This window comes from Strix aluco, chromosome 9, assembly GCF_031877795.1.
Source record: "Strix aluco isolate bStrAlu1 chromosome 9, bStrAlu1.hap1, whole genome shotgun sequence".
Classification (NCBI taxonomy): Eukaryota; Metazoa; Chordata; class Aves; order Strigiformes; family Strigidae; genus Strix; species Strix aluco.
Window position 1 is genome coordinate 27,085,826 of NC_133939.1, and position 23,640 is coordinate 27,109,465.

The window sequence follows — 23,640 nt, forward strand, 5'->3', positions numbered from 1 at the left end:
TTTGTCAGCACTGAAATGTCATTGCTTTTACGTTCTGTGGCACTAGATGTTTTAACTGTAATATGCCATTGACAGGCGTTTTGCCTCACGGGTGGAGGTATTATTTGGACACATTTTAACTGTATTAATGGTCATGTTCAAGTTTATGTGCAAACAGGCAGCTGGGCTTTTGCTCTTGAGCTCAGTTACACACTTGGTGTATTTCAAATACTAAGCTTCTCTACATTGTTTCAGTTAGGTCTGCTTTCTGCTGGAATCTGATAGCCAGCAGTTGAAAAACGGTTTCTAAATGTCTTGTCAGCTGTAAGTCTCTGGACTATAAAGTTTTTTTTTCCTTTTCCATAATGCACAAGTAAATGTTCAGTTTTGGCACTGTGCTTGAAGTCGAGCATTGGCATGTTTCTTCCAGCAGCCTGCTTAGTCTGCGCTAGTTACACTGCAAACATTCTAGCGCAGGGCGGGTGTGGATGTTAAGCTTCAGTTTGGATTCCATGCTGTACGAACTTGCTTGTTGGAAGAGTATTTTACAACCTGGGGGAAAAAAAATGTCTTTAAAATACCACTGTCTTGAAGCTTTGACAGCAGGGAATAACTCTGCTCTGTGAGTTACTGTGTTCCTTTGTATCAATTTGTATATGACTCAAGACATTTATCTTTCCAAATCAGTTGAGATGGTTTGATTTCATAGCCATTGATACAATTTTCTCCTTCTCTGTGCTTTCTGTGGGTCTGGTTCAAGAAATCTGTGTTTTATTTTATATTAAACTGCTTTCATTGAACTTTAGGGAATTGCCCAAATGAAACAGACAAGTGAATCTTTTCCCTGGTATCATAAATGTAATAAAAAGTTTTTCTTTCAGTTAAATTTAATTTAGAGTTGCTCTAGGATTTTATTGGCACTTCATATAAACAAGTTCTGTGCTCCATTTCTCTCCTTCTATACACTAATACTTTGGATTTGTAACAAGTTTTTACTGTTTTAATTTCAATCGAATTCCCCTTTCAACAGGTTGCTAACTGTAGATCATTGAAATTCTCTTCTTTAGAAGAGTTTATACTGGGTATCATGAACATGAATGATTTTGTAATACTCCCAGGCTCAAAAACTGGAACCTCGGTGAGATTAAAAGCAAAGTAAGTGCATTTTATCTGATTGTGATAGAGATGTTATTTCATCATTTTTAATAAGTTGTAATGCAACATTAAATAGAACTTATTTGTGTAAGAGCGAGAAGAATCATCATGTGTTTCTTTTCTAGTATTTTCCCTACACTTCTATCAATAAGCCTTCCTTTTCTTAGCCTTTAATCTACTTTCTAAGTAAGTTTTAGGTCTTAGAACTCTGTATATCTAACATGTATACTTTGTAAACAAACAATACTAAAGAATTCACTGGGATAGTTTATTTTAATACAATTATGCAACAAACCTTTCTGAATACAGGCATAATGGGATCAGTTTTATGTTGGCCACACCAAAGCTTATATTGGAGTAGCCATCTCACTGTCAGCAGTCCCGTGAGTTTGCACCTGACCTGCCCTAAATTTTCCAGAACGGTTGTCAGTCTTGCTGGAAGACTGAATGGTGATGTGCCTTTAATGACAAATTTTTCAACTTTTTTTTTTTTCTTGCCACTTTAAACTTCTTCAGGTACCTTGCTATTTCTAATGAATGTTTTACCACTTTATTCTTCCAGAACTCTCAGAGAATTGCAGTTGGAGAAAGTGCAGTTGGAAAGAGAAAACAGAGAGATGGAGGAGAAATTACAGCAACTACAGTCAACCATGAGCAGAGAAAAAGAAGAGAGAAAGTAGGTTACGTTTCTGTTTCAAAATAGGAATCCAGTAAGATGGTCCCTCCACACCTCCCCCTGCCCCAGATGGGAACTCTTACTGTCTCTGGAATTCACAATAGTGTTCAGTCTCTTCTCCCTGATCTTTCTTCCCAATGATAAACACGCTACCCTAGGAATTTCTTATTTTTAAACTTCCATGTAACATTTTGACTTTTTTTTTTTCAAAGAAGTAAACTAACAAATCCTTCCTGGAAGGGATATTCAGCAGCAGAGATCCCATTTCCTCATTTATTCCCTCTTCCCCGTTTTTCCTCTGTCATGTTAGTTTTAAAGCAGGAGACAGAAACTTTCTCTTCCACCATTTCAGTCTTATTTCTGAAGTTTCTAAAGAGGGTGCTGTTCTTCATCATTGGTTAATGCTTTGATCCCATGTTACATGCATCTGTGTAGCTCCTCAGAAAGACATTTTCTGTATGATGGAAAACATGGCTTGGGAAGCAAGTGTAATGTAGTGAAGCAAGCGTTAGGTGGAGGTTTAAATCTCTCAGCTCTGTTACTGGGTCACTCCAAATGTCAGCAAATCTCTGCAACATCCGCTCCCACGCCTTTGTATTTCTGTCTGACATACTTTGTCACCAGAGGTACAGGTGCCTTGGATACCTCAGTGCCTGAGTCTAGGTAATGCTAAGGGCCTGCTGTTTGCAGCTCTCAAAACTTTTGCTTGAGCTGTTGAGGCAATATTTTCTAGATAGCACATGGCACTTTTTTCCCCATATTGTTCTTGTATTGTGCTCATGGCCTTGTACCTGCAAACCCTGACGGTGTTGTTACGGTGAGTTCAGAGTACAGGAATCATTGGCATTTGCACCACTGGTGGGAAGATCATCCCTCTTGCCTCCTATATCTTTTCCTTACCCCTTGTTTTGTATACTTTAGTTTGATTTGCTCTATGTTTGGTTTTCTGTAAAACAAATTAGATCAGTCATTTGAATGCTAAATACTACACAATAGTGTATTATGCAGTGTGCTAAAGCTGAAAATCAGTTTAATCTCCCTTAGACTTAAATTCTTCCAGGTTTGTCATAGTAGTCAATATTGAAACTGATATTCACTGAAATCTTAATTGTAGGTATGTGTTCCTGGTTTATTAAAAGCTGCTGTGTTTTAGCTGTGCTGGATGAATGCGTTAGAGTGAATTGGGACAATGAAGACTTATCTGAAGTCTACTTCTGCTACATTTTTATTTGACTAAAAGAAACTTTAGAGAATTGATGGGATTTTCTTATGTTTAAAAACTTAGATCAATTTGATGGTTTAAAAGTAAGTACTTTCTTACACGTTTGATATATTTACTACTATTAAAGTAGGTGTGAAGCAGGTTTCAGTAGAAGGGAGGTGTTTGTGTTTTGAGGAAGTGATGATCCTGTAGACAAGTATTTTATTTTTGTGATGCTCTGTTCTTATTTAAAAACCTGTAGGAAAACCTTTATGCTTTTCTTGCTTACAGAAGACATAATCTGTAAGTTCTTTCTTGCTCTTTGTTCATAGGAAATCAAGTGCTTATCATTGGAAATCTGGACAGGCAGGACCAATGACCATCCAAGCCCGAATTTTTTCACAAAGCAAAGAAAATAATAAGGTAGTAAACTGTCAATATATTTGCAGGTAAAACTATTTACAAAACAAGATTTAGAACTAGATTTATGCTACAGAACATGAGAACTTTAAATACTGTAAAAATAAAAGGTTAATCACCTTCTGAGCAAAATTCCAGATTGTTTGTTTCTTTTTCCATGCCAAGCTTATGGTTTCCTTTGAGCTGGAGGAACATCAAGTTCTGTTTGGTGATCTGTTGGTTTTTTTAATTGCAATATATAGCAAGTTATTGCTTGTACAGATTTAACATTGTAAGTGTCTAATTTGGTAGCGATGGAAGTCATCAGGAGCCTGTCTTTCAAACGTCTAATGTGTATTACGAATCTGAAATACAAAGCTTCGTGTGAAGTTTTGAAGTTCTCTGTCTTCATAGATAAAAACTATGAGAAAGGCACACAACATTAAAATATACTACAGTTAAAGTTTTTTAACTCGGTTGCTGTGTAATGACATCTGCATTCACAGCAGAACTTCCATATGACTCTGTGGTTCATTCCCCCCCCCCCCCCCCCCCCCCCTTCCTGCATGTGCTATAATCTTTATTACGATGCTTCTGGATTTCTTTTAGTAAGTTCAGAAGGAGACTGAGAACCCAACTTGCCCCTTGGCCCACAGTAACTGGAGAAGTCCTACAGTCATCCCCTGAGGAGTGATGGTAGTTGGTCAGGTGTGGGTTAAACAGTTTTTTGAAGCATTCTCTTGGACAAGGACTGGGTTCAGTCCATTCTCTTGGACTGGGACGGAATGCTTCTTAGTGTTTTAAAATGGGACTTAGGTTTATCAATTCACTGTTGATTATGACGTCCTTGCTCAGACCTAAAAGGAGGAATGGAGAAATTTCTTGCTAAATCATTGGAAAAATTGTTTTCTTTTTAATATGTACACCGCGCGCTATTTTGCCTTTATTTCCTTTTGGAAATGGCTAGAGCAATTTTGCTCAAACTCTCAAAAATTAGTAAGGATAAGGCAGACGTATGGGAATGGTAAAAGTTGATCAAATTTGTAAGTAGCTGAAGACTGGACATTGTTGGGAGTGTTATCACTTCCAACTGTAATAACCTAATCTTAATATTTCATTCTCTGGTGAAATAAATTCGTCATTTTAATAGCTTAGGCTCTCATCCTTGAGGCTTTATACGTCATGGAAGCAAGCATTAGGTGTATCTGTCATCAAATAATGTTCCCAAGTGCTGTTAAAATACCAGTTGCAATAACAGAGCTTATGTTCTTTACTTGGTCCATGAATTATTACGAAAAATCTGTAGGGGATCCCCAAATCCAAACTAATTCAATTTAGAGATACTTCCCCTTTCCTTTAGCAGACGTTGATGAGTCTGGAGAGGCATGCAAATTGGACTGAGTGGGACATAAAAAGAGTTTTCTCTCATGAGGTTTTTTTTTTCTGGAAGCCATGCTACGTATGCTATGTTGAAATGAGAGCTGTTAATTAAGAGACACCATTTGAAACTGGCTGAAATAAAGCTTATATAAGTCTGAAGAGAAAACCAGACAATGACAACTTCGGACTAAGCTGTCGCAGTTGCTATTTGAAGTCTTTTGAAGCAGCGGCAGTTTGGTGTGAAGGTCTTCTCAACCAACACATGCAATTTCAATAAAATTGCCTACTTGTCTGTGATGAGAAGAGAGGATCAGAGCGAAAAGCTTTTCTTTAACCCACCTCTTTCTCTTTCCCCTTCTCTGAGACAAGCAACTCAGAGCTGTTACTGCTTCAAAGACTTCAGATTTCCGCTGTGATGCCTAAGGAGAAGATGCATGGGGCAGAATTTTCCAAAGGGCAAAATTAAAATGCCTGCAGATGCATAAGAGTGTGGGGGGGAAGTAAGGATGCAGTGTGGGCTCTGCAGAGAAAAACTGAGGAGCAAATATGTTGAAAATTATTAGTTACTGGGGTGCTAGATCATGGAAGAGTAACGAGAAGCAGAAGGAAAGCAAAGTAACACCTCCCCTCCTGCAACAAACTGTAGGTAGATGTCTGCAGGGGTTGTATGGAGCTGGAGTCAGCGTGGTTCTGAAAGCTGTGCGGGTCTGTGCCTGGGGGCAACACGTGCCGCGTACCTGTCCGGGCAGGGACAGTGTCATGTTGTGGGTCAGGAGGGAAACGGCTGTCATGAGCAATACATGGGCTTTTCTCTTTAAATCCGTGCTTAGCTATTTTCCTAGAAATGGTAACATTTTAATTCTATAGAAATAGAATATAGAATATAGATGGGAGACCTCATCGCCCTCTACAACTCCCTGAAAGGAGGGTGCAGAGGTGGGGATGAGTCTCTTGACCCAAGGAACAAGCGCCAGGACAAGAGGGAATGGCCTCAGGTTGCGCCAGGGAAGTCTTAGGCTGGCTCTTAGGAAGTATTTCTTTCTAGAAGGGGTTACTGGGCGTTGGAATGGGCTGCCCAGGGCAGGGGGGGAGTTCCCATCCCTGGAGGGGTTGAAGAGTCGTGTTGACCCAGCGCTGAGGGATCTGGTGGAGTTGGGAACGGTCAGTGTGAGGTTAATGGTTGGACTGGAGGAGCTTCAACGGCTTTTCCAACCGAGATGATTCTGTGAAGTTATGCTCTTATTCGTTTTCATTAGCACCTTATATATATGTAAATATTCTTCCATATAGGTTTCTCCAGGAAAAGTGAAGTTGCAAATACTCAAAGAACAGATTCAAGGTAAAGACATCATTGTTAACGGAATAAAAACTCACAAACTTCTGGTAGAGTATCTGGTTCTTGGAGATTGCTGCAATTAAGCAATAGGGAAGTCAGAGTCTGGACTACTGGGTTTATTGGCTTTTGGCTGTTGTGGGGTTTTTTGGTGGTTTGTTTGTTTGTTTGTTTGTTTGTTTTTTTAGAACCAGTGAAAGAACCGTTTAAACATGAAATGGCAAATGCTGTAGCTCATGAAAAACCTGAAGTGAAGGGGATAGCATGTGGACCATGTGAAATGAAGAGTGTGTGGCTGGTAAGTAAATGGTTTAAAAATCACTCTATAGCACCAGAATATAATGTGTATATCTAGCAGCTTTGGGGCAGTATCTAGACATACATTTATGATATACGTGTTGTAAAATTAATTACCTTGCCTTTATGCAGGCTGTAAGCTGTGTGTGGTCTGCACAGACAAGCAGTCTGACCCGGAATTTACTTCCAGGCTCCTTCGTGAAGAGATCTATATATGGAAATAGTGATGTGCACACCTAAAACACAGGAGCAGGTCTAAATATTAGGTCAGGTTTCTGAATGTTAGCTTTTCTGTACAACATGGTTGTGTTATGGTTGTCTGTGGAAGTCGTACCAGCTGCCTCCACCCCTTCTGTAAAAAAGAGTCATTTTGATGGTAGTATTGCTATTTTGAAATGATAAAGTCAAGGAGCTCATTTGAACTTTTAGCCTTAGCTTCTCTGGTGAATTGAAGATTTGTTAATACCTTATTTTTGCAGTTTGTTCTGCTGGGAAAAATAAGACTTCTCTAAGATGGTCAGCTTGAGGTGCCATAGTGACTATTAGATGTGCAGCAATTTAAAAAGAGGAAAAAATTGCTTAAATATTTGAGATTAATTTGACCCTACTTTATTTTAATACCTTATCTTGCTGGAATCAAAATTATAGTAATAGTTTTTCTCTTCTGTTTCCCTAAATATGCTGGTGATACCCACTTTAATTCTTGTATTTCTTGCTGTGGTAGCTACTTAGTACGCATAAGGTAAAGAGAGGTTTTATGCGCTGATCTCTGTGAATGGCAAGAAAACGGATTAAATGATTCTGTTATCAGAACTGTTATCAGTTCTTTAACAGGGAGTTTCTTTAAGCTGTATTTTTATTAATTTGCTCAGCATGCGAATGTGGCTGAAGAAGACTGATCTCTTACCTAAGTAAAGAACACTACCATGTGATTAAAATAAGATGTATGGTTTTAGGCAAATGGGACAAAATTGAGTGGTCTGTGAATATTTTGTAATTTTAAATGCTTTGATAAGCACCAGGGCATATTTTTAATTCTGACTGCTTTTGGAGCTGCAACTTTGCTGGTTGTGTTAGAGTGGAAATTAGTATTATTGAGCATGAGGTGATTTATATTTAATATAGAGAGATTTTGCCTTTTGGCAAGTGTAAATAGGAAACCTAGCCTCCAAAATATGATACAGCCCCATGCTGTTGTCAGTGTTTGAAGTAACATGTGCAAATAGGGTAGTTCCATTGCTGAATAAGAACAGAACATTTTTATTCTTAAAAAAGTAGCATCTCTCTTAGAAAGATCATCTCCCTGTAATACATGCCAGGACATATTCGTGCTGCTTTTATGGCAAATTAGAGCAGCTGGGGCTGCTAACACTGAAAACAGAGGGAACAGGTTTTTGGTTTGTTTGTTTGTTTGTTTGTTTTTTTTGGGGGGGGGGGATTTTTAATTGTTTTCCTGAGGAAAAAATACCTGTGGATTTTAAATTTCTGTTAGAATTCCCTGGCACCAGAACCACCAGGATTTTGCTTCTTTGATTCTTCGTTATGTTTGTTCTCGACCTCCCCCCGCGGTTTCATTAATGCTCACCCCAGAATTGACGCCCTGTCTGTGTACCCCAGCTGATCATCCCCAACAGTGCAAACTCTGCGCGTTTTTTTTTCTTTCCCCTGCGAGGTTTTAAGGAGCAGCCCCGCCGCTGTCCGCGGCTTCCCGCGCCGGGAGCCCCCCGGTACCGGCCGGGCCGCGCCGCCAGAGGGCGCTGCGTCCCCACCGGCCGCCCGGGCGCGGGGGAGGCCCCGCCCCTCCGCGGGTGATGCTGTCGCGTGTAGCGCTGGAGCGGGCTGGAAGTCGGCGCTTTTGTGTGTGATGGGTTGAACCGCGGTTTGCTTTGGCCTTAGTTCCCCCCGCCTCCCTCGCCTCCCCAGGTGACACTGTGCTGCCGAGTACTTCACTCCTGACCGCAGGAAGGCTCGCGGGCCGCGACAGCGCCGGTCCGGTCGGCACAAGCGCTGCTGGGATCACCAAGGGGTTCATGTCACACCGTCACATGGGAGTTGCTTCTTCAGGAGAAAGTTTTTCAGTTAAAAAGCTTTCATAGAAGCAAACAGCATAGCTGTTCTATTGCAATACTTACTGGGGAAAAAAAAAAATAATCATGCGCTTTTCTTGTGGCTTGATGGATTTTGTAGTTCAGAAAAAGGAGTTAAATGGAACCTATGGTAGTGTGATGTGGTGGAAATAGGTAACAAAGTGCTGCGTCAGGAGAGTTTTACACAGCCTCTTTGAAATACTGTTACTGCTATATTTGACGCTTTTCCAAATTGATGGATGTCAAGCAGTTTAGAAAAAAAAAAATTGTAACTACTAAAAATGGTCAGAGGAACAGTTCATCAGTCAAAGACTATTACATACCCTTGTGAGTGTGTTTAACAATCTTGTAATTTACGTATAAAGAAGCTTGAAACTCAGAATTCCTACTTATAATTATGTCTGTTCTGTCAGATGCCACTGTCAGCATTCCTGATTCTTTCATACTTGGATTCTGCTCTCAAAGGAATAAAGTGTGATGAAAGTAAAATATTATACAGTACAGTGGAGACTTGTGTGTAATTTTATTGTTCAGCACAGTAATATTCAACTTCTAACATACAACTTCATTGTGTATCTGTTATGGAACAATAAAATTTTTATAATTTTATAATTAGGGTAGTAAAGTTTCCTTCTAGAATTATTGTATAACACTTAATTGTAACAAACTTAAATTTCATGCATAATGCTTGATTGCATTTCATAGACGTGAGTTGTAACAACTCTTTTTTTGGACCAAATTGTAAATGCATTTTGGATTTTATCTTTTGGACAAAATCACTATATTTGTTCTCCTAAGGTTATTCCAAATTTGGTTTTGATAAATGCCATAATTCACTTTTTTAAATAACTTTAATAATAATACATATTATTATGCTTCTTTTAATTTTCTTTAATTTCTGTGTTAATGGTGACTGTTTTAGAGCTGGACTTAATGAATCAAAGAGCAGCCATGTCAGGAATTTTTAATGAAAAAATGTTTGGATTCATATTTCATTGTTGCGATTACAAAGAATGAAGGTTACCCTGAGAACGCAAACTGATATAAACGTAGAAAATGTAGATGGGGTCTTGATTTAACTTTTTCAGTTCTACCATATGAGATTTTCACGAAGGCAAATTTTACTTTTCGATGATATCACTGGATATGTCGTTCAGTTATCCAGCTAAAATTTATCTGATGATCTCATTCTTTCTTCCCAGAAATATAATCCTTTTAGCAGTGCAGTAAATTGTTAAAGCTTTTGGTTTGATAAATACATCCTTGTTGAAATGATCCTTGCTTATAGTATGTTAGTAGAAAGATTGCATCATTTGATGGAAAAGCTTCAGGTGAGAATTTAAAGCAGTTACAGAAGGATGCACCATCCTGCGAGTAACAAAGAGCCAGTGATAAATAATCTTTTTGGGATCAGGTGCTATCCTGAAATATGCAGTGGATATAAAAGTTTTTTTTCCATGAGCTGTTTTGCATGGGTATAAAAATATTTCACCACACACATCTAAATGCAGGCTGTTTAGGATTTTTCTTTTTTGATAGACTGTAGCAGATCTTTTAAACCTAGAACTGAAAACTGTGTGGTAGCAGTAGTAAGATATCAATGATAAATCTGACATTTGTAATGTGTTCTCTTTTAGACCTTTTTTTTTTCCTTTCTTTTTTTTAAAGGGATAAGCCAGTTATCCCATTTTTTGTCGTAAACAAACTGGATTGAGATGTTGAAAGTTTATTTGTGGGGATTAAAGGTCATAGAGCAGTTCAGTGGAAGAATACAAGGATTTAAACAGAGAATCGTGGAGTGCTGTGATCCCTCCAGCTCCGTCGGCTGAATTCCACCTTAGCTGTTGTGATTCTCTCTGCCCCCCCCCCCCCCCCCCCCATTTTCTTCCCTCTTTTCTCCAATCCTATTCCGCAACTAATTAGAAACTGTCTCTATTAATAAAGGGAGCTAACAAGAGGGTGCAGGAAGTAAAATCAAAAGGTATCTTCTGCATTTGGAATAGAAAATAGCTGTAATTCCATTTTTTTCAAAGGGAGGAAAGGTTATTACAGTCCAAGTGAGGTTATGTGATTCTTGATCTAGAGTTTTAGCTGTCTGCATGAGGAGGAAAAGCTGTTTTTAGAGAAATTATGCAATAGAAAATTTCAACGTGCTCACTCCAGCTGTGACAATCCGGAGAAGTGCTTTCTAACTTCCTTCATGGGTCACGTTGCTCCTGCCTTGGGTCTTTCTTGCCCCCTTCCTGACTGCTGCTTTGGGAGTGGATGTTGCTGATGTATGATGAAGTAGGAGAAAATTAGTGTCTGAGTTCATCTGCTGGGAAGTTCACCATGAGGCCAGAACAAATAAGCTTTGCAAGTGTTCTCTAAAATTAGTTTTGCAATTCTTGGTTAAGTATTTTGGAGCCATTGAGCAAAATCTCAGTGAAGATCTTCATGCTGTTTATACAAATAACACAGCAGGGTGAGCCTTTCAGATATTGGTCTGCTATTATATAGTGTGTGCCCGAGCATCAGAAAGAACCATACGTAACACAACTGTGCTTGCTTAAAGAGAGCAGATGTATCAAGCTACATCAATAAAATTATCTCTTTCAAAGGAATGTGACTTCTATTGTAATGTTAAGATTATTTTCTTCATGTGGCAAAAAAGAAATCAACACAATCTTTAGCTATGTACTTTTGAAGGAATGTGCCATTGAAAAACAGAATGAGCCAAGGAGAAGGGCAGTTACAGGGAGAAATTCCCTCTTTTTTCAGTTTAAGGATATGTTTTTGTGATTTCCATGTATGTTAGCAACATGTTGATAATGTTGGGGAGAAAATTGCTGTCAGTTATGGGTGGTTATGAACTATTAGGATTGAGGAAAAAGACGAAGCACACATGTTCATAGAGTAAGCTTTGAACCTTATTCACCTTGCGTTGCAGTATAAGAATCGGAGGAAGCCTGCAAAAGGAGAAAGTAATTGCTGTTTGAAGTCTCCCTGCATTCTCACTATTTAATGTGCGACCAGCAACTGCAAAGTCACTGGGTCGATTATAGTGTAGAGTAGGTGGAAAGGAGGAGATGTGAGTACTTTATAGTTTTGTAATGGCTGCTTGACATCTTTGACCCCTCCTGATTACACTTTCTGCCTGTACCTGGACTGGTCTTGGGCGTTTGTGGTAAGAATATGTGCCTTACCTGAGGATTTTAGAGACAAAGGATCTTTCCTTCTGGTTTTTGTGTGTAGGGAGGCAACATATGGAAAGGATGAACATAAAATATTTTTTGTTTTTGCTTGATAATCATTTGAGAGTTGGTAATCAAAAACCTTCATATCACATTTCCACAGTACTTTACTTTGTTCTGATGAAGGTTGCAAATCAGTAAAGTCCCAGTGTGAGTAAAACTGTTATTCTCCTTCTCTAGCTATTTTCAGTCAAGCTCATCGTTATAGTTTGGGCTTTCCTTGACTAATTTTTGTGTGTGAATGAGTATTTCAGTTAGTTCCTTAAATGAACATTTTCCTCTTGTTGACCTCTAGAGATGTGCTTCTGTCTGCTGAAAAGCTTCTGGAAGCCGAACTTCATTAATAAAGTACATAGCTCATAAATTTGTTGAAATGATATGTGCAGTGTAAAGCACCTCACGTAGTCTGTCTTGTGTAGTACCTAATGAAATATTCAGATTATTGAATTTTTGCTTGCACATTTGCACACTATTGATTATTGAAATTATTATGTGCTTATGTCACCATCTCTCTTCAATATATGGTTACCTACTTGCTTTTAATATGTTGTTTGTGGAGTGTTTGAGTATGTTTATAATAAATTAATGGTTTCGTAATGTTTCATTAACAAAGAGAAGCTGATATACGTGTTGGAAAACTGGAAGTCATTGATCACTTCTTCAAGGAGGTAAATTTGAATGAATCAAAAATTAATCATGAGCAGAAGGAAGTAAACAGCAAGCATCAGGTCACATCAGACAAGTTTTCACCTCTCCTAACATCAGTAGGCAGTGCTGAGATAGTGTACAGTTCAGGAAAAAAAATATTTTTTTTTTTTTGTTTAGGACACCTTAGGTAGTGTGGCCTTGGGTTTTCCTGCAGCATGCCCAAGTGAGGGGTCAGGCTGTTGGATTTGCACGGCCCACTAACCCATGTTGATGAGGGGGTGTGGGCTAGCCAGGGCTACTGCTTTCTGCCTGCTAAAAGCATTTAAGTTCAATGTTCTTTCGCTGTGCTTATGCAGACTTGTTTTTCGCTCTTGATAGAACATTGCAATTTAGTTGTGAGCAAGACCACCTAAAAATTGCGTGATCTTGATTATTGCGTAGCTAGATTAAGCCTGGAAAAGAGGGTCCTGCATTTCCATAGCTGGTACTAAAAACATTGTTGCTGTTGTATGTAACTGGGGAGAGGATTATCATCAGAAGTGCTGTATTAATTATGTTTCGGCACTGATTTAGGAACCGTCCTCAGAATCAACCTGTACAGGCCTTGAAAATCAGGACAAAGGATTATTGCTAAATGATGTATTTAATGAAGAGGAATCTGCAAAGTCTTTTCAGGAAGCTTTGCTTCAGTGGAGAAAAGGTAATTGTGATCATAGAGAACGACTGCATGCCAGTGAGGTCCTATCAGGTATGATTTTTTTTCTGGTTTAATTACATTTTAAAAACATTAGGATCCATTTTGGTGAGTTAGCAGATTTTTAATTAGTGAAGGTACATGTGCTGCTAGAATAGTAAGTGTTTCTTGTTAAGTTTTCTCTGTGTTCCTTTATAAATCAACAATCTCTGAAGTTTTTATAATAATGTACAGATTAGTGTTTATCCCAGTTTTTGTCATGAGCTGTGGCGTTGGTCAGATTGTTTAGCTTGTGGCCCTGTACTTCTCTATGGCATTGTCTCATCATATTCATAACATGAACTAATGCTTAAGCATAAAGTCACAGCTTTTAACTGAGACAAGGAATGTGCATGGCTCAGGATTTCATATGTTGTATCAAAGTACATTTTCTCCTTGCCTTCCACAGGCTTTTAATATTTCTTTGTCCCAGTGAAAAGATGCAATCAGTTGAAGTATGCATGAAAAAATATGAAAAAAACCTCTTGTCTGATTGCATTTGCGCAAGCTAGTCTGTTTCCTCTAGTCCATGGCTGGTGTTTGTTCTTTGTGTATTTATGTACAAAAAATATTATACTGATTTCCTTTTTTCTTTTTTTTTTTTTTAATACTGCTGGCCATTTAAATTTTAGAATTATGCAAAGACTTAGCTAGGCATAGACTACTAATGTGACATTCATTCAAATAATGTAGTTAAATAGCAAGCTTATAAATCTGAATAGCTGTATGAGTTTGTTTTTTTTTTAAATAATTCTAACAGAATCTGTGGGAATTTGTGAGGTACAGACAAATCTCACTGTTAAGAAGGAACCTATCCACATTGAATTCAAGAAGGATGGCCTGAGCTACATGGAGAAACTCTTGCTTAAGAAATACAGAAGGTATTGTTGAAGTTGCTGGTACTAATGAAAGAAGGCAGAAATACTTAATAGCATTAACAAAAATTCCACTGAAACTTTTAAAACATTAGATATATTATCAAGAGTTAAGGTGACTGTACACAGGGTGCTTTATTTTAGTAAAATAACTAATAACCAGACTTGATGACTTCATATTTCAGAATTACTGCAGAGGTAGCATTCGGATGGATTCTCTTTGTTATCAGTTTATTGTAGGATTTGAAGACTGGTAATGATATGTGGTCGCTTGATTTTGGGGCACTTGCTACAGGAGATTTATAGAGATAAGGAAGGATGATCTTCAGGATATTTTTATAAATGTTACAGTGTTGTTTTGTTAGTCCCTGAGGTGCAAGGTCATCTCAATGAAATTAGGAAGAGATGCTGCTTTTCAGCAGCAGTTAATACTGCGACAGTAAGTAGTGTGGTGTGTTTTGGTTTTCTTTTTAATGACTGTGATGTTATATGTGGAAAAAATGATGACTTTTTAAGATTGATTTCTTTTCCCTTTTTAGAACTCCCGTTGATCAAATTTCTGGTAGTTGCATTAAAGATTTAAGGCCTGTGCAAACACCAAGTGTACATCAGGCTGTGCTTGGAGGAGGGGGAGAAGATGATGATGATGTCGATGACTTAACAGGTGTAACAGATTTCTGTTTATTGTATCTAACAAATACTTTTTCTAGGATTGTTTCTTTTTTGTTATGATTGCTGAACAGTTACATACTTCAGCAGTTTCTGCTTGAAGTAAGTAACAATAATGAAGTGAAAAATTTATGATATTTCATAATAAAGAAAAAGTTTTCATTTTTGTATTCATATTTATAATATATATTTGTATATATTTATAATGGACAATAAATATATTTGTAATGTATAAGGAAAAAAATAAATACATCAAATTAATTATATTTCATAGTTGAAGAGGTGAAGAGATATTGGACATCTGTTTTTAGAGAGGAAGTACCCGACACTGTTTCTGAAAGTTTGGAGTCCTCTTTGAAAATTGAGTTCCTTGATGGTGTAAGTATGTAATAAAGGACTTCATTGACTCTTCACATGATCTGAAGTGATCTGTTTAAATACTGATTTGTTAAATATTTAATGTAGCAACAGTTAAATAGTTTCTAATTAAAAAAAAATGTTGGCACATTGTTTATCTTCCCCTTCAAATGTGAAAAATTTGTCTTTCCAAAGGTTCCCTGTAAGTGTTTCCTGTTGTGTCCAGGGACCTTTACTATATAGAAATCATACAAAAGTAAAATCTGCAGGCTTTTAATCACGTCATTTTTTTTGAATTGTAATCTGAATATGGGGGTTTTTTTGTTTTGTTTTTTTAATTAGTCTTTTGGCAAGGACTTGGAAGAGTCATCTAACTTCTTGGTGATGGAAGCTGGGCCTATGGGAATGAATAAGCAAGGAGATACTGAACCACTCAAGCAGTGTGGAAGGTACCAGAAGAGATTATTTGGGAGAGAAAAGGAAATAATCATATTTTCTGATTTAGTTACATTCCTAAGAAACAGATGCTTTTATCTGCAGACAGTCATACTTCATATGAAAGGGGAGAATCCTTGACTGAAAATTGAAAATTGTTTTAAGGCATGGTTAAGATACACATCCATCTTCTCATCCTTGGTGCAAGACAGACTGTGCCAGTATCATGACACTTAGTTACTGCTTTCCCTTCCTTCACATTTCTTTCAAGATCCTGTCTGTGACTGCTGGTTTTTGCCCTTGAAAGTTTTTATTTGAATGGCCTAATGATTTCATGACTAGTTTGTAAGACAGTCTAAGGACAATTTGGCAGTTAACAGGCATACAACACGTTTACCATTAAACTTAGTGAATAGTAAGTTTGTGTCAGTGAGCCACCAGGGCATATTAATTGCCTGTAACTAGAGGCATCACTTTGAAACTTCTTTATTTTGTTTGCTTGATCACTCCAGTGTTAAACCATGTAAAATACATTTTTTATATATGTATGTTGTGAATTACAGGTAAAATGTCTCATTTGTAATTGGTCACTGTTGTGTAATTTTAAGATACTCTCACTCAACTAATCTTGTAATTCCAGGCAAAACTAAGAGTCCTAATAATTAGTGACACATGTGCAATTCTTCTGATCTTCCAAAACATATTTATGATTAGATTTTTTTTTTATATCATATTCTTCTGTTTTTTCCTCCTTCTTATGTTTCAAAGTGGTTTGGCAGTTGCAGATCAGAGCAACACAGCACCAGACCTTTGGCCAAGAGAAACTGGAGACATAATGAGAAAGTCATCTTGTCATTTAACTTCCGCAGCTGACACTCAATATTTTCTACCTTTTCCTCTTAATCCTGTTTCTTTGCAAGAAATTTCTCAAGGTAAATTTTGAAAGTTATTTGTATGGTAGAAATAAGTGTATACAGTTTTATTGGTCTTTCATAGGATGTGGTAGTCAACTGTGATGGTTGTCCAAAAAAAAAAAAAAATTAAAGATGGTTAAATTATGTGCTATACCCTGAGCTATGCAGGTCCCTTGCCCACAATTTTTTGGGCTGTAAAAGCTATTCTGAAATGATAGGCATCCACTGTGACAGTAATCTCACAGCTCTGAGCTCGTATTTGAGGGAGAGGCTGCCCCAATGTGAGTTGAGTACTGAGAACAAACCCATTATAAAGCAGATGAGGTGATCTTACAAATCTCTGAGTTTATCTGTACTGTATTAGATTTAACGTATGGCATGTGTCCTTCTTATATAGAAAAATGCTTTCATATAGATATGTTGAGAAACTATAAATGATTACCTGTTCTGCACAAAAGATCATAATTTGTGTATAAGTCTTCCAGTGCCTGTTGCATGTCAGGGAAATCACCATGAAAGTTTTGGCAGCTTTATTTTGTGGCTCTCTTAAGGGGTCCCAAAGGTCTTACTCTGTGTCCCAAGACTATGTAAAAAAACATTGTCACTTTTTTAATGTTAAGAAATAAGTTAGAATGTAAGGGCAATTCATTTCTTATTTTTGGAAGTACTGAACAATTGCTCCAGCACTTACAGGACCTAGCACTTGTTCTTTTTGTGCTTAGTTCAAGAAACTGCTTATTTAAGTCTTCAAATGTGAAAAAGCAAACAAGAGCTGAGTAATGAGATGTGATTTATGTGCTTCTTTGGGCACAGGATAAAAAAATAAAATGGCTATGTCTTCTACAAACAAAGAAAAACAGCTTGCAGAATCATTCACAGCCTGATAGTATGTATTTCAAACCATTATAATTTTAAAGAAATTTTATGAAATTGCTACTATTGCAGTTCTTATGCTGGTTCTGGTTAGATTATAGCATTCTAAATGTAAAAAGTTACATTAGCATGAAGTAGTGGTTGGAAACGTGTTAAGATTACTACTAAGATCTAGTGTTTTCATAGACAAAGATGTACAGGAACATATGCTTTGGATATGAACTGGTACTTGGTAAGTCTAGTCCATGTATGTTGGCAGGAAGGTAATGGAAGTTAACTGTACTTGTAATTTTATGCCTTAGGGGCACCTGCAATGGAGGTATCATATTTTAAGTTCATGAGGAAAATATAGTAGACTTGCAGGTTATAATTCATATTCATTTCCATTAAAAAATCATATTTTCATGATTTTGTTGTATTCTTGTAGAAGAAATGGTTGACTGCAGTCTTGGAAGAAATGCACTACAAAAGGGGAGTATTAACCTAAAGACTATGAGAAGATCACTCAGCTCCTGTCAACTACCTGAGAAAATCTGTAACCCTACTAAACTAATGAGCAACAGATACCTCCTTGAGACACAGCTGCAGAAAACCAACAAAGATTCACAAGAACTGGACAGTGTCTGCAGTAGTCAGAGTTTGGTTTTGCCTGTAATTGCAAAGTCTTCAGCGGTAAAATATTCTATCTTTGATTGCTATATAGATAAACTATGTTGCTTAATCTACTTTCCCAGTTTAGCATGAGGCAACATACCGTGTTTCTGAATTAGTTGAGAGATAGTGATAGTTGTATGGTTACCATGAAATACTCTACCTCTTTTCCCCATTCTCCTCCAGAAACCCCACCCCAAAGCAATCAGGAGTACAGTTTTAATCAGAGGATTATCACTGCCTACTGTATTTCATATGTAGGGAATTACAGCCTCTGTGCTTTCCACTGTGTATTATCAGTCTTCTGCTGATGTTCAAAAAAAGCAAAAGAACAGACTAGTCTCAGATAAAAAAAGGGCATGTTGGGGGAGAAGAGAGCTCTTCCCATGTTAGTATCAAGGTCATTTCACCTCTTGATTGTATGCCAAAAATTGTAGATACTCTTATTTAACCTAAATTATTCAAATGTTCTTTTGTGGAAAATAAAATTGAAAGCAAAAAAATCATGGAGGAGGTTGAGACATTAGATTTGGTGTCATTGTTAAACAGTATTACTTTAGCTGGTATACACAAAGATAAGTGAAAACAAAGAAAAAACTGCTTTTCATGTCCACAGTGGAAGAATAGACTTAAACTCTGAGAGCATTAGTAATTGAAGTTTATAGGATTTTAAAGCATATATCATGCAAAACCATCAGCCTTATGAATATTTATTACACCACACTGTCAGAATCATTCCAAGTTTTATGAAATGAGCGCTTTATTAATATAAACTTGCAAGGGCAACTTATGAAGTTTCCTGTTTCTTTTCTTGTTTCTAATATCTTTGTGGTTTATTCAAGTTACAGGATGTAGCCAAAAGACAGAAATCTGCTTCTACACGGTATTGGGGACTTGAAGATTTCTTTGTTGTAGGTGCAAACCCTAAACAAGTAACACTCGAAGCACGTTCTTCACTGTGTGCTGGCTCTGGCCCTATGGACAGTAGTATTCCGTTTCCAGGTAATGGCGTGTCAATGCAATCCTCAAACAACACACATACTTGTCACTGTTGCTGTAACACATCCTTCTCTTCATGGAACTTGGATCTAGCTTGCTTTTAGAAGTCACTTTGGAGTAACAGTCATGCCAACACACACACCTGGTGCTGTGGAGAGGTAAAATAAACTTACTACCTTGATGTAAATTACATCAGTACAGTGTCATAGATTTATATGCTTCTTTGTATTCCCTGAGAGTTTGGTTCCAGTAGGAATTTCTGATTTTCTTTGTGCATAGTATATATCCCGAAAAAATACTTTCAATGGTGTATATGAAACAACATGTGAAATGATTAGTGAACATGAATATTAATTCTGTCAAGTATATAATTTGAATTTAGTGTTTTTAGTGTGTTATATATGACTTTTTTTACATTATGTGTAGAAAATTTGTTGCATGACTTCTTTAAATCACACATATTAAATACAGCAAACACAGTAACAGTAAATGCATATTAACAGAAAACCTGCAAATCATTTCCTCTAATACTTTTTAATTTCAGGAGATGGAAAGTGGGTTGCTGACAGGAGCTTAAGTGAATACGCTGATGACTCTGTTGTTCAAGGTGTCTTAGAAAGTCAGTTGAATAGACCTTCAAGCGGTTTGGAGACTCAGAATAGAATTTCTCCCCTGATGGTAGCGTGGAGGTCGTACACAGGTAAGGACAGCAACAGCTTTGAGGTCCTTTAACAGGTTAATTTTTCTTATGTGAAAAGTAGAAAGGTTGTCTGTGATGATTCTGTTGAATTTAGGTCGTCTTTGTATCTGCTTCTATTTATTTGTATTTTGGGTATAATGGCTTATATATATGGCATTGTTTTCATATGAGGAGTTAAAAATTATCTCTTGGCAGCTGTCCCTAATAATTCTTTTTATTGTGCTTAGTTTCTACTCCTGCGTCTACCCCATTGCTCTTCTCTTAGCTTGAATATTTAGATGATAAACTGTCTAGAACGAGGTTATGTATTATTGTGTGTTTTGCAGCATCTAGTACAATATGGTTTTGAGCTACTAAAAGATTTCTTCATACTACTGAAATAAGTCTTATTACACAAACTATAAGAAACAAGGAAACAAGTAATGCATAACTGCATCTGCAGTTTTTAGTTACTTTTCTATATTTCAACTGTCTTCATCTCAAGGAATGTAGCTTACATTATTTCTCTCATCTTAAGCAACCAGCTTGGCATTTTAATATTAAAAACGCGATGTGAGGAAATTGAAACTGTCAATTTTGAATCCCAGAAAAATATTTGAAAGTGTCTGTATTTTATTCATGTTGCCTTAAATTAAAAAAAAAAAACCAACCCAGAACCAAAGTTTTAAGTTTTCTACACACATCCTCAGTCTCTCCCCTTCCCTAAAATTTGTGCCACTGAATATAATATTTAGATTTTTTTTTTTTCTGAAAGATACCCCTGAAGTATGAGGTGCTATTTCCCAGTGTAATTGTAAATTTATTGATTCACAATCTTAAGCAAAATTATTAATCTGTTCAGATTGAATCATAATTTTAACTACAATGAATGTCAATAATAAGATGAGATAAAATTCTCTTTATGTGTGAAATCTTGAATTATTAGAACTTGTCACCTTTTCTGTTATTTCAGGGAATGATTTTAGGAGACCTTGGTCAACAAATACACTGCACTGTAAACTGGCTGGAAATTGTCCAGCAAACACACAGCCAAGACCAAAGAGTTCACCTGTGCGTACGTTTAGAGTTGATACTGAGATATCAAAACACAAATACCTTGCTGTAACTAAACAAGATGAGTATTGCTGGGAATATGAAGCTGAGCAAGAAGCCCTACTTGCTTTGGAAAAAGAATTACAAAGTTATACAGGTAAGTGGCAATACTGCTTTTATTTTTTTCCTCCCCTTGTGTTTACAAGTAACATAGTGAAAACAAGTAGTTATTTCATTTGCCTTCTCAGATCTAACCGATTTTGATGCAAAAATGTACCAGATGATTTGATGGTGCAAGGCTCTCTTGTGATTGAACAGTGATTTATTTCCATTTGGTCTTTAACCTACCCTTAATTTAGTAGAAGCAAACTGTTTCATGCAAGTTCCTCAAGTTTTTTATCTTTTCCATTTTGTTGCAAAAAATCTGTAGGATGTGCTAGGTATTACTTCAGATCATAAATTTCTTTTAAATAGGTTTCCTTTCTGTGGATATATAATAATGAACACCCCCGGTGGTGTTAGAAGCTAGATGTGATTTGTTGTAAGGGTAACAAGAAGGGGAAGAGATGGACAGGAAATGTTATAAATCTCTCCTGACAAGAACTGCCGCTAGTAGGGCACAACAGACATTGGTATTACCTCTCAGTTTGGGTTCGACTCAACTCCCTTTCCTCTGTCTTTTTAAACCCATCTCCTTGTTTTTTGAGGGTGTGGGAGATGGCAGGCGGGCAAGGTCAGTTGGTTATGGTTGAACAGAATGGGTGAGTTCTGGTTTTTTTCTTTGAATACAGGAAAAAAAATGATTGGGGTGCTTCTGTTCCACCTCAGTGAGGAGATGGGTCAAGCGCCCAAGACACTTTGTGCCATAAGCAGCCTTGATAACTGCGTCTCTTAGGCTGTAGCATAGTCCCTCCCCTCTGAGCTGCTGTGGTGCTTTTCTACTGGCAGGTCCTGGCTACGATGCATCTTCAGCAAACAGAAGTAGTCTGGATTCCAGAGTGTTCTGTCTTTTAAAATGTTTTTACCTTAGGTTTTGCTGTATTTTTTCCCACATCTTTTCTGAGGCTTCCAAATACCACATTTCAGGATAGCTGTCCTTCCTTCTTTGATACGTACTCACCACAACCAATGTGTTTTTGGAAGAGTTTGTCTTATTAATGCTTGAAGAATGAACATCCGTGCTGAATATGCTCAGAGAAGAATAGGGAGGAAGTTATTGCTGAACTGTCCCATTCTTTCTCTCCATTCCCATTCCACTTTCTTGGAATACTTTTCCACTTATAGCTTTATAGCAGAGACTTACAGCCAGCTGGGAAAATAGTAACATTCTTGCATGTGTGTTGTATAAGGAGCATAGACTGTGACCCCAGTTGTTCATCTTTTTGTATCGGTGGGTGTGGGATATATCCTGTTACTCTGTTTTAAATATGTACTACCGGAGTTCTCTGTTTGGTACGGTATTTTGAGGTCACATAGGTATTAGTGGGCCCTATATACAAGGTTTCATATTGTACTGGCATAAACATCTTAGAAACAAACCCTTTCCGTTACTTCTAACGGCACAGGAATCATATAATAAAAAGTCAGCTGAGATGTTTTGAGACTTTTAATGGGAAGTTTTTGTTGATATTGTGAAATTCTTTAAAATTGGTAGTGTAGATACTACATTTTTTGGTTTATATTTGTTTTTGAAATGACCTAAAATATTTCAGGTTCTGAAAAACGTTACAGTTTAACTTCTGTAGATGTAACCTCCTCCAGCAAACACTCGAAGATAAGTAGAAATACTACAGATCTACATAAAAACCTAGAGTTAAAAGACCACAGCAGAGTTGATACTCCCAGGTAAGTTAAACTTGCTGGGGATGTTTTTATGATAGTGTATAAAGCTCAATATGCCAAACATCTTGCCAGGACTGAAATAAAAATAGTCTACACGTTCTGATTGTACTTCACATGCTGATTACAGATATCAGCATGGTCTATTTTGTACCTTGGTGTTCTAAGACAGTACTCTCAGGCAGCTCGGATTAAGAATTAAGTGATATATTTGGTGTTGAGACTCCAAACTATAAATTTTGGGATTATGTTTTTTTTTTAATGCATTAGCTTTCATTAATATACAGCGCTGAAATTTGTAAAGTAGATCTATTACAAATCATCTAAGTTCTTTGGTTGTAAAGTACCTTTAAAAAGAGCAGTTGTGAGCAGGTGAGCCAATAACATTGAACTCACCATAGTCTGCGATAAATCTGTTACATTGCCTTGGAGACTGAGGAGGTGGCTGGAGACAAGGAAGTTCCCCAAAGTTCTGTCTGTCCCTGATTTCTTCCTATGATCTTGTAACTAGTAGGGGTCAGTGAGACACTGAGGTTAACTACGTGCTGTGTGAATATAGCTGATTCAGAGATTTGTGGTTGTTTGGGTTTTTTATTTTGTGTTTTTTTTTTTTTTCTTAAATGTTAATAATATTGGAATTGCAGGTCAATAGAAAACTAAACAATATTTAGGAATAGTGCCTGTTCTAGTGTGTGAGATTTCTCTATTAAGGCACAATAGTGACAATGTTATTTACTTCCTACTTGTTTAAGAGGTGAAAATGTATGTGACAAACTGAGGGGAAAAAAATGAATATAGCTTGTAATGTATGTATACTTGCAAAATATACAGCAAAAGCTATTTTCATGCCTTTTACTTCTACATATGTGAACATACGTCACTGAGGCTTAAAGCAGCGTAGCTTGAGGAATTTGAGCTGTTGAAAATCACTGTGGTATGTTTCTTTTAAGGGGCTGGGATGAAAGCCAAATGGATGATGCGGAAGAAATTCTGGAGGATAAGCAGCAGGTTCTTGCATTACAGTGAACACGCAAAAAACTTAATGCAATTTCTATCTTTGTGTATCATACAAATCCAAGAAGCAGATGAAGAGGTGTCTTGAGTGCTGCTCAAGATATTATTTATTAAAGATTGTTTTGTAAAACTGTCAATAAAAATTCTTTAAAATCCCTTGA

General features: G+C 37.1%; 1 protein-coding gene across 1 annotated transcript; it reads left to right on the forward strand.

Annotated features, from left to right (window-relative positions):
* Positions 1–1,066: 1,066 nt before the first annotated feature.
* Positions 1,067–23,640, forward strand: ZBBX (zinc finger B-box domain containing). The gene is made up of 19 exons (XM_074834608.1): positions 1,067–1,134; positions 1,697–1,810; positions 3,344–3,434; positions 6,081–6,129; positions 6,312–6,421; positions 11,066–11,070; positions 12,354–12,522; positions 12,962–13,136; positions 13,882–14,002; positions 14,536–14,660; positions 14,940–15,043; positions 15,365–15,472; positions 16,359–16,389; positions 17,672–17,916; positions 18,738–18,903; positions 19,439–19,594; positions 20,547–20,783; positions 22,339–22,471; positions 23,416–23,640. The coding sequence occupies exons 1-19, from the start codon at positions 1,067–1,069 to the stop codon at positions 23,489–23,491; spliced, it is 2,283 nt and encodes a 760-aa protein (XP_074690709.1). The 3' UTR covers positions 23,492–23,640.